General features: G+C 31.7%; 1 protein-coding gene across 10 annotated transcripts in view; it reads left to right on the top strand.

The window, feature by feature from the left end:
• LOC150098991 (NGFI-A-binding protein 1-like) overlaps positions 1-12,602 on the top strand; it is a 685,870-nt gene that overhangs the window by 646,777 nt on the left and 26,491 nt on the right. Inside the window, exon 18 of one of the 10 annotated variants that reach the window (XM_090404624.1) lies at positions 10,699-10,774. The exons of the other annotated variants lie outside the window; for them this stretch is intronic. Coding sequence (XP_090260750.1) covers positions 10,699-10,774 — 76 coding nt within the window. The remainder of the gene's footprint in view (positions 1-10,698; positions 10,775-12,602) is intronic. 10 annotated transcript variants of the gene reach the window in all.

Below are 12,602 nucleotides of genomic sequence, written 5' to 3' on the forward strand. Positions count from 1 at the left end.
CATCTGAAATTACACTGAACATCAAATTAAAACTCTTATCTTTATAAAGCACAGTTCTTTATATTGATATGCACATAATTTTGGTACTATTGAATTGGAATAAGTTTTTTTTTTCAAGTATTGAATTGAAAAAATTGAAAGAATTGAATACTTGAAATATTTTTATATATATATATATATATATTTATTTATAAAAACATTATATATGTTTATATATTTTGATAACAATTCGTATATTAATTGATGAACAATTATTATTGATTTCATTCAAATATGCATAAAATATTTTAATGACTTTTGGAACATAAGAAACTGTCTTTTCTTGTACATTTAATTGGCTGCATTTAGTATAATTGGTATGAGATGTTGATATTTTCTAGAAACTTGAACAGATAAAAGTTGCTTTTTCTCAAACTTTACATTATGACAGTGTATCTATATATGCTTTGACAGAAGAAATTTATATAGCTTAAAATTTACATCTATATCATTATTGATTAAGTGAACCTTAATTAGATTATTAATTAGGTTCAGTTAATTGAAAAAATCACACATATATGCCTGATTTTATGACAGTTTTCCAGCAGTAAGATGAAATTATATATTTAAAAAAGGAAAAAATAAATAATAATAAACAGCGGCATTACAAGAATAGATCTTGGAACTATGCAATAAATGCATTGTTCCAAAAATTCCCGTAAAATTTGATATGAATGCAAAGATACACATAACAAATTATCAGAAATTACATGTTCTGCTTCATGCCACTCACAGTATCATCAGTGTCACTATTCTCTTTTGGGACAGTATTAAACTTATTTTATTTTCATATCCAGTCTTTATACAGCCCAGTTATTTATTATCCATCACTATCTTTCCTTGCAGCAGTCTGTCAGATATCTTAGCAAAATTGTCATTGTACTATAGAACATAAGTAAATCTCTAAACAAGACTCTCTCTTTCTCTTCTTGCTTTTTTTTTATAAAAACCTATGATGACCTTCAAGCAGCATCATAGGTCATAGCTACTATTAATCTTGCATTAAATACCTGTGTAGTGTAGTCAGGAGAATAATAACCTTTTGGTCATGAAGTTCTGAATTCAGATCCCATCTAGGATGGAAGGATCATTTTTATTTCTATCAGTATGTCATCTCATCCAACACGTTTTTCTTAATTTTTAATTTTATTATTAATTTTTCTTAATTCCATTAATTTTTATGCTGCCAATTCATATGCCCTCCTGGTTCATTGATAAATCTGTCAATTCATTTTAAGATCATTAGCAGAATTGGTTGATTGGTTAGTCATGTTTTGTTATTATATATTAGTCTTATGTTATTACAGTTCTTTTGCTCATCAGTCATAATCAGTTCTGTGTTGTTATTGCCATCACTCACAATCAGTTCTGTGTTGTTATTGCCATCACTCACTCTTGGCAACTTTCATTTATGTTAATTATAAATGACAAGAAATTATATTCTTGTTTTAATCCAGTACCCAAGCATATGTAAACAAAGTTCACGTGAGGTACACGAGTAGGTGACTTGTATAGAGGTTGATTACCTGGACTCATTTTGAACTTTATTGATGTCTGCTCAGTCAAAGTAGACCCAGAAGATACTGAAGTTAAATCAGTGCAGAAGTCATGTATTTCCCATATTCAAGTAGCAGAATGATGTATCACCATATTTTTAAAATGCTCTGGATCAGAGATAATTGCAAAAAGCTTTTTTTTTTTCAACTTTTCACTTATGTTCTCTCTCTCTACTCCACCCCTCTAACAAACCTGTCATCTGATATATTTTGCCTGTCTTTTTTTGTTTGTTTGTTTATTTCCCTTTCCTTCTTCAAATACTCTTGTTTTCATCCATATTTCACTCAAGTATATGCAAATAAAAGTTTGTACATGAATTTGCTTTCATGACTAATCTTTGAAATATGTGTAGGGATGGATGATCTCAGTGTAGGTTGCCCAAATATATGCTACAATGGAAAGCATACTCTATCTGGGATTTGTATTACCTACAGTTGCTTAAGAGGGTTATTGCCAGCAACATATTGATCCTTAATATAAACATCATCATTGGGCAGCCAGACCTTTCAAGATATCACTTTCTTTTAGTGTTACATGGTGATCAGCATTCATTTTAGAAATTATGACTTTACAACCGTGTTATAAATAACTTTTAATTTCCCGGCATTTCAACCTTCATATTAAGGTCATCATCTGGAGTATACACAAATATACAAGGACAAGCTGAGTTACATTTCACACAGTATGCTAAAGAGACAATGATTTGATAAATGGTTATTTTACTAACATGACCTCTAGTGAAAATATACATACAGTTCACAATTGAAATTGAAAAGCAGAACACACTTCCATTTCTAAATACACTTTTCACATGTCTTCCTTCTAGCAGTCTTTCCTTCACTGTTTACCGGAAACCGATACATACTGGCCAATACATACACATAAACTCCTACCACCACCCAACACAAAAATTAGGTGTCATTAATACTCTAAAAAACAGGGCTTTGAAGATATGCTCCAATGAATAAGCGCTTAAAGATGAATTTAAAGTTATCAGTAATACTTTCCTAAAAAATGGTTACAGCCAAAACACTATCAACAAAATTCTCTATAAGACCTCACTAAAAAACAAAGATAAACTAGACTACAATAAAACTATAACCATTCCATACATTAAAGCCACCTTTAAACCTCCTGCAAAATTAAAAAGCTAACTCAATTCATTCAAAGACCCACTCCCTCTGCTGGCCCACTCTTGAGTTTACGTATTTATTGCACCTGTAATCTACCATATATAGGGGAAACAGAACGCTCAATTCCTATCAAAAGGAACATAAACAACACATTAAATATAATAACTATGGTGAAGCTGGCCTTATTGATCATGCCCTGAACTATTTACATAGAATTGACTGGAAAAGCACCAGTTGTTTACATCATACCAAAACATGGTATGAAGTATGAACATAAATTTAAGGAAGCCTGTGAGATTCTTATCAACCACCCTAATCTTAACAGTAATGATGGTCTAAAAATCCCAAGCATATGGAAGGATCATATTCTACCCAAGAAACCTTTCTCCCTAAGAGTTAACTATAAACAGGACTGTAGATAATCCATAATCTTAAATCTAATATAACAATTAGGACATCATTGTTGCTGTAAGAAAACTATATATGAAAGAATGTTTCTCTGATGTTATCTTAAATAGAATATAACTTTGATGTAGTTTCTAATTAATGTTTTAAAAATTTTATTTGTATTTAAAATTTTTTTTATTTATTTATATATATTATATTTTAGCCAGAGGTCATGCCAGTAAAATAACTGTTGATCAAATCATTGTCTCTTTGGCATACTGTGTGAAATGTAACTCATCTTGTCCTTGTATATTTGTGTATACTCCAGATGATGACCTTAATATGAAAGTCGAAACGTCCGGAAATTAAAATAGTTATTTATAACACAGTTGTAAAGTCCATAGTTTCTGAAATGAATTTCAAGATACCACAGTTAACTCTGTACTTTCTTTTTATGTGATTCTCACCCATGAAGGGTTGTAAACATATTGTATTGCACATTTACTACTGTGGGTAGGCTAAAGGATAAATAATCTGGTTCTCCAGATTATTTATCTCTTAACCTAGAGGATGATGAATGAGTATAGTCATGTTTTTATGAAGCTTTTTCAAGTCACTTTAGGCTTTCAATAAATAGAGAAGTAGTCTCTCATGGGAAGTGAAAATCATCTACCACTTAAAGACTTATGCAAACATTCATTCCATAGTAGGATTCAAACCCCAAATCTTTCAATTGGAGAACAGATATACTAATCACTCATCCAACCACAGTTTGTTTGTTTTTTTCTCCATACTGCATGATGACTGAAGTATAGTCATGCAGTAGAGAAAGATGAAATGATATATCATTATAATCAGTTTCTGAGCTAGTTCTGAATGATTTTTTTTTTGCTTGTTTGAATTGTATACAAAATTATATATATTAAACCTAATTTTGTGTACACAGTGTGCTCGTTAAATTATGAGAGATTTTTTATGAGCATACTGTAAATAGAATTAGACAGAACAGCATATCATTTTATACTGTTTGAGTGAGATAGTATTAATGTCTCCTGTTTAAAATGTGAAAATGGTGAGCAGTGATAAAATTTGATTTCAAACTGGGCTAATCCACTCAGAAATATTTAATAATCTTAAGATGGTTGGTGGGATGACTGCCTTATCTTTATCTTTAAAGATAAGCTGGTCATAAGTTTTTGAGTTCACACAGTTTCAAGATGGAAGAGATTCGGTAGATGATTCATGACCAGGAACCCATCTGATTCAGACTGCTGAAAATGTGGAAAAAAAAAAGGTTGTGATCTCATTAGCAATAATCATTAAATATTGGAAAGGAAACAGCCTAAGAAATTTTGCAGGGAAAATTTAGCAAAAGGAAAAATTTGTTTGTGATTCATACCGTATTCTTTGACTCCTGAGCAGAGAGAGAGAGAGCATTATGTTGCTTGCTATGAAAATTTCATTGAAATGGTTGTCCAAGATTGTACCATTTTCGAGAGAATCATGACTGATTAATCATGGTGAAGCATGGTGCTTTCATTATACATCCTGTAAACAAAACATCAAAGCATGGAATGGTGATTGCCAACATTTCCAAGACAGTACAAGGTTCAGTTGTAGAAGTCTTGATTTAAAATAGCACTGATTGTGTCTATGACAAAATCAGTGCTATTTTGTCATAGACACTTTTTTCCTATGACATGCATGGAATTATTCATAAGGAATTTGTCCTGGAAGGCCAAACAGTTAACAGCTAATACTATCTCCATGCAACATCTGAATCAAAGCATGAGAACAAGTGACAGGAGAGTAGTATCAAACAGCAGCTGACTATTGCTGCAAGATAGTTCATTTGCAAATTGTGCATTAAATGAAAGTTTTTTTTTGAAAATTTGCTTCCAAATCCACCACAATGCTTGAACACCTGTTGTTATTCACCATTGTGAATTTGAAAACAGTAACCAAACCTTGGAATCATTGGCAAACTCCGAATAAAACATTGAATGATTCATCTAGGGAAGGCATGTGGTGAAGTTATCTTCAAGGGTAGAAAAATCAAAGAAGCTATCCTGGAAAAGAACAAAACATACTAAAAGCTCCTAGTAAATAAGTCAGTAGATGCTCTAAAAGAATAGAGAGAAATGTAAGAGCTGAGTTATGTGTAAAAAGTATCTGAACAGAAATCATTCGAAAATTTTGATAAGAATATAGAAGATAAATATTAGGAAGGTGGCAAAATGTTCTGGAAGCTATTGAAAAAGCTTAGGAATAGAGGAAAGAGTATCGTATTAGGAATCAGATGGTAAAGGTGACGTTAAACCCAAAGATGAAGATATTCTAGTTGGTGGAGACAGACAGTTGTAGAGTAGGTGCCCTCCCTCGATGAGTCTTTGGACTTCCTGGAGGTGTCATGTAATAATAATAATATTCTATATGTTTGAAGGAATTACTATGAAAGAATGCTAAATTAAACAGGCAGTGATAGAACAGTCATAGAAAATATTCAAGAGGAATGCATTCAGGAGTACATATCAATGCATTAAGTAGGGAAAAAAAAAACTTTTGTTGAAAGGAAGTTGTAGTGGACGATATCTGACTAGAAATGCTCAAATAATAAAAGGTATAAATGAGGTATAAAAAATTTTACAGAAGATAGAATTCTGAATGATTTTAGTAGAGCTCTTATAGTGCCCATCTATAAAAAGAGTAATAAAACAGTGTGCAAATTATAGAGAAATTTAACTGCTTAAGTATTCCAGGTAGAGTTATGCAAACATACTTGAGGCTAAGAAACATTGTAGAAGAGAAACTTGGAAAAGAACAAGTTGGGTTTAGACTCAATGGTGGTTGTGATCAGATTTTCATTAAAAACATCATTGACATATGATGTTTTTAATGACATATGATCTTTATTTAATTTTGTAGATCTGGAAAAAAGCATATGACAAGGTGCCAAGAGAAAAGCTTTTCAAAACACTAAAATTATGTGTGGTAAATGGAACATTATATTGAGCAATACATAGTCCATATTTAAATTATAAGTCAGCAGTTAGAATTGAAAGTGTTACGGGGAGATAGCTTTATATAAAACCAAGCATAAGGTTCATTATCTTCACTCTCATTCATCATTTATATGGATCTTATTATGAAAGCAAGCAGAATTAAACCTGATATCAAAATTGTCATTGTTTATCTCAGCTCTTTATTTTTGATAAAGAGCTTTGCAGATGATATTATATTATAATCTTAAATAAATTCAGTACAAGCCTGCAGGATTCCTTAACTTAATTGAATGATTGCTATAACAAATCTGTAATGTAAGACTGAAAATAGGCAGAATTCTGAAAACATTAGTTGTATCCTGAATGGAGAACCTGCAGAATAAGAATAGGTATTGAACAAGAATATAAGTAAAACATTTCATCTATTCGAGCACAGTTCTCAGCGAAGATGGCAAATTAAATATTGAAATAGACAAGAAAATAAGTATAGCTGATATGGTAGAGAGTGAAATGAATAAATTTATATGAAATAAGGGAGATTAGTCAAACACTAAGTACCTGTATACAAGACAGTGTTCAGGCTGATTTTAACTTCTGGACCTGAGATCTAGGTTAGAAATAAAACAGTTAACTACAGATATGAAAGTTCTGACAGATAACAATCTAATTTGAAATAAATTTTTTTGTCTGTTACCAATCGATTTTACTACCACAAGTTACCTTACATATCTACTATACTAAAGAACACACAACCTGGTAGTGGTGGTAACTTTCTTAGAAACAGTTAATGGAAGAGAGCGTATATCCTTAGAAGCTTATGCTTAAGTTGAAAGGTCATCTGCTGTCTTTACAAACAAAAAAAAGCCATGGACAAACTTTTGTTTGTGTAGAAAGATGCTTTGCTATTTCATAGTAATAATTATAAAAATTTCACACTATGTTTAATCACTTGTTTATTACATCATCACATAAAATTCCAGTGGAAACTAAACTACAGTATGTGGCTAGTTTTGGATGGTGTTGAAGTCCTACTGATCAAGTTGATTACTAATGGTTAACCATTCATTTAACCATGAGTTTTGAGAAGCTTTGATCTTCTAATTCAAGTATGAATAGCAAAATATATAAAGAAATATGCATATAACAACTCTTGAAGATAGTCTATTAAATGAAGATGAGCCAAGTTGTTCTGATATATACCATTTGGTAAATGTCAGATGATTCATGAATCTCATCTTCAAAAAGAATTTTACTTATGTATTGCCAAAACTGTTTTCTTGGTCTTCCTCTATGTCTATTAGTTGGTCTGTAGCTGATTGTAGGTTAGGATGGATGCCCAAGTTGGTTTCCCAATGACCTCATCTGAGTTTTCTGAATTGTTTCTATTAGTGGTCTTTATTAGCTTTCTTCAAGAATTAGAAATGTAATCTTGCCATCTATATCCTAGTATTGATCAAAAGCATGGTGTCTCAAAGCTATAGATGATATTAACTGCTCATTGAGTAGTGAGGTTCCATGTCTGGAAATCATGTGTAAATATGGCTTGACTGCTGGTTTTGTGCAGATTAGTGTTAATATATGTGCTGATGAGAATGGATTTCTAGATATTAGCTTTCATGGAATTGAAGAGCTCTGTGCTTTTTTGTCAGTTCAAGTATCAGTGTAAGAACCAAGGTGTTGAAAAATCTTCAAATTAGCAGACTTTTATTAGTATTGGTCAAGTGGTATTTAATTTGAGCTATCTTTTGGTTGATATTCAACAAAATTATTTTGTTGAATATCAACAAAAAAGTGTAATGCTTTTGCTGGTCACAAGAAAATAATTTGGCAAAATTGTTTGATAACATTTGTTTACCTTTTCTCTAGTGATGTGCATCTCCTGTATTTTCCTTTTAATCATGTTTTATCCAGTTTCCATCTTATTTTCTGGTAGTAGCTGAGTGTTTTGTCGACTATCTGAAAAATGAAGGTACATTTTTTTTATGAATTAAAATACTCTTACTACAAACACAATTATGAAATCATGGTGTTTGTAGTAACTGTGATTTCACTGTAGCAGACTAATCGAAAGTCCATGGTCCACAATTCATGCTATTCTTGTAAAAGTTGTTTTACAAGTTCTTATTGTATTCATTTAGTCATAAGGTGCTGTATATGCTAATTCTTTGTGAGAATTAGATAATATTTTAATTCTTGGTGAGATTCTAATAGTTCTGGACATTTGAACTAGCTACACATACTGAGCATGAATTAGAAACCTTTGTGCAGCTGTATGTGAACATCACTTGCGCAGCATATATGCAAAATACTTGGTCATGTGCATCACCAAGTGTTCTAGATAACTATTTAAGAATACTATTAGTCAGTGATTGTCAGTAGTGTTGATCACAATAAGAAAAAACAACAGATCGTTCAGGGTTTGATGAAGGGCTGATATATGTGGCATATAAGCCCTATATATATATATATGATCTTGCCTTGTAGTCATCACCCTGTCTGGCTGGAGCCATGATTTTGAAAACAGCAGAGGTGACTGGCTTCTCAAAAGGTGAGATAGCCCGAGTATTTAATCAGTTGAAAAATAACCCACATTGCTTGTCTAAGAGGCGTAACTGGTCCTATGACAATCTGTCAGGAATGAGATCAGCATCATCTGAGAAGGCTTGTATAAACAAATAGAACTTCCTGTGTGCAGCAATTGACCAAAGCATTTAATAAAGGCTATTCCTGACCCACATCTCACCAAATTACATGCAGGAAATTGAAGAGGATCAGTATTGGCAGCTGCATGCCAATACAAAAATCACTGATTTTTGCGAAGAATAGAAAAGTTCGTCTACAGCAATGTCAGGAACACCGAGACTGGAAGACTGGAAAAAAAGTCGTGGTCACGGTACACTTTGTTCTGTACTGACAACACGCACAGAGTTTGATAATAGCCCCATAAAGCAATGAACCCAGCTTGCCTTGTAAACATAATTCAAGGTGGGGGTGGTGTCATGTTGTGGAACATGTTCTGTTGGTATGGAACGGGTGCCCTGATATTGCCTGAAGGTCAGGTGTATATTAAGGAATATGAATATTCTTGCTGATACCCTATTCAGCAATGTTGACTTTTTTTTTATTATTCAGTAGGTGATGGTTGTTTCATGGATGACAATGCTACTGTCCATCATGCAAGAATTGTTCAGCAGGGGTTCAGCAAGCATAACAGCAACTTCCACCATCTTCCCTGGCTACCATGAAGCCCGGATCCGAACTCTTTTTTTTGAGAATGTATGCTCCCGAATTTGTTTTTGTAACGTCCCATACATTCTCAAAAGAGTTCAGATCTAGGCTTACTACAAATGCAATCCAACACCTTGTGAAATCTGTGCCAAACTGTATACGTGCTGTAATTTGGAAATTACAGGTCCAACATGGTATTAAATAAAAGTTTCTAATTCAATGGCTGGTATGTCTAGTAGAGTGAGATGCAAATGTATTAGTCCTATAAGCTAATTCCGAGGATACCGAGTAGAATAGATTTCCTCTGTAGCGCTATCTGTGAGATTTTGGAGAAATTCCAGTGCTTTTTACTACTAAAAATAAAACTATTCATTAGAATAATGAATTATAAAGAGTATTTTAATGTTTGGGAGGTTTTTTTTTGAAATTTGGAGTGAGTTACATAGGTTTTTGCAAAAAAAAAAAAAAAAGTGAAAAACTAGAAAATGTCATTATGTATGTAGTAGTGAGATCATGAAGAACTTTTATATTTTCATCCAAAATTTATGGTTTTCTCATGCATTTTAAGCTAATTAGCAGCTGTGGAATGAAAGATGTCAGTAGATCTTGAAAGACTTTTGAATCCCTTACTGTCTCTATTTGCTTTGTCTCATCCAGCTATACAGTTTGGTTCTGCTTGCTGTGATAATTTCCTAAATATTTTTATCTACCCTGAGAAATTTTATGGTATTTTGATAAAATATTGATGTTATCATAATTCTTTTTTTTTTTTTTAAGTAGAAAGAGCTCAAAATAGCTACATGCAAAGTTTGTAACTGATATTTCATAGTAATATCTCACATATAAGAATATACAAAAGGAAATGAAATTTCTTCAGATGTCATTTCATTGAGAATTGCTATGAAACATGATACAGCAATTTTTTCTGTCGTTTTTCTATTGTGTTTAATGAAAAACTGACAAAAATTGAATATTTCAAACCAGTATTATGTAGCTGAAAACAAATTTATGCCTCACAGGTTTATTAATGAAAATAATCGGACTTTCTTTAGTCTTCATTATTAGTTATAATAATCTTTCTTTGGGTCCTCTGAAATGGTTGAATACATATTATTAAATCTAAGTATTTTGCCTTAGTTTATATAATAAATGTTTGCAGTGAAGAAATGGAAACATGTTTTGTACAAATTTTTCTAGGGTTCTTGAAATTAATGAAAAAAAAAAAAGTATTTAATATGTGCACTCTTTCATCTTAGATATCACATTTCAGGAATTAAGCATCTTTATATGTCTTATAGTTCAGAGGGATACAATAATTTCCAGATCAAGGATAAACCTTTTCTTTATTGCAGCAATACAAGATGGCGTCATCAATGATCTTTTGCTGCCACTACATCTACCCGATATAAGCTGTTCACCCTTCTCACAGTAAGTCTTGTGACAATATCGCAAAGCTCACCCACACGAGACAAATATATGCATTTACTTAACATAGATTTTTTATATATTCAGCATTATAGTGCCACATTTTATTGAAGAAGTTATCAAGAAATGTAACAGACAGACATGTAGTATACACTTGCCATTTATTTAGCTTAGAAGCAAATTCACTTGTTTATCATCAAAAGTTTTCTAAAATCAGACTGTACAATTATAGACAAGTTTATCATATTTATATAAGCTTTACTATATAATATCTTCAATTTGTCATATTTTTTCTGTCTCAGTTCACTAAATTATAAGGGTGATGAAAGGGTGAATAGCTTTTAATGGAATAATTGAAAAATACAAAGCGTATTTAAAAAAAAAAAAAAAAAAAAAAAAAAAATTAATTCTCTTTAGAAGTGGCAACAACACATTCCACTTTAATTTTTTCTCTGTTTTAGCAGTTACTGATAACTGTAATATTATTAATATTTATCCCTGCTATATATATTAAAAAAAGTCAGTACTGTATTTTGTTGATTACTGAGATTTAGTTTACTGAGATAAAGATTTTTGAAGATAATTATAAGACCCTGTCACAATAATATTAACATTCAGAACATTTTCATAAGATTATTATATCCAAATACACTGTAAATACTAGGAAAGACTAACAGGTAAGGTCAAAAAGTAGATCAATTCTTTGCATAAATTCTTTACGTATCTGATGCAAAGTGAAGGGGGAGAATGACAAAACAGTGGACAAGCTCTACTTGTGAATGAAGATAATCAGGATAGTAGAATGCTATCTGTTAAGATAGGCTGATGAAATATAAATTAGTTTAATAGATAAGAGGAAATATGAATGAGCCATATAAATCAGTGAGAGGAATAGATGTAGGAATTTTCACTGTCACCAAAGGCCCTCTTTGGAAGTTGAATAAGAGAATGATGAAAGAGACTTGAATAAATGTGTCTCCTGTGCAGCAAGTGAAATGTATCACTAAAGTGGGTGGAAAATATATTGATGTTGAATGAATTTAAAAAGCAGAATGGTCATAGTGAAGTTTAACTGAATCTCCTGCAACAAATAACTTTATGGAGATTAAATAATAATAATGTAAAACATTAACGTTTGTATATTATCGTTTTTTGTTTCTTATCATTTCATAAAAAGCAATGTCTTCAGCCTAATCTTTGTTACACACACACAAAAGCCAGTTACAGGATCTGAAAGAAGTATAGCCCCATGCATGTAAAATTGCATGTTTGTGTTAATGTCTATTTGAAATTTACAGTTGGCTTTCAAAACTTTGGGATTGCAAAAATAATTTGTTATAGTAAATTTTCTTTAGGATGGTATTGTGCCTGTGGGGCTTTTCAGTAATATGTTATAGTGAGTGCATTTGTTATAATGGTGTTTGTGAATCCTCTGTAATGAATTGAGTCATATTAGAACTTCATCACATGTCTTATGGCAAAGTTGGATATTAAAATTTAAGAAAAAACCTAAAAGATTATGAGAAATAAACCTACCATTGCGTGAATAATTCTGCTTGCAAATAATATTATGGTCCTTGGAAGTATAAAAAAAAAGTAGCATCAACTTTGAATATATATAAGGTATTTCTGAAAAGGCGTTCGAGTTTTGATTGTATTTATTTACCAAAATACATAGCATATATCATTATGCTTAGTGTTAACTCATCAGGTTTGGGAGATGGAAAGAGAAAATTTCAAGAACCATCTGTTGGTCATCTCTGTGTCAAAAAAGACTAGGTGTAGTCTGTTTTGCAGACTACACCTTGAGTTTGTTCACTGTTGTTGAAAT

This window comes from Typopeltis vanoorti, chromosome 15, assembly GCF_054136105.1.
Source record: "Typopeltis vanoorti isolate ZY-2024b chromosome 15, IOZ_Tvanoo_1.0, whole genome shotgun sequence".
Taxonomy (NCBI): Eukaryota; Metazoa; Arthropoda; class Arachnida; order Uropygi; family Thelyphonidae; genus Typopeltis; species Typopeltis vanoorti.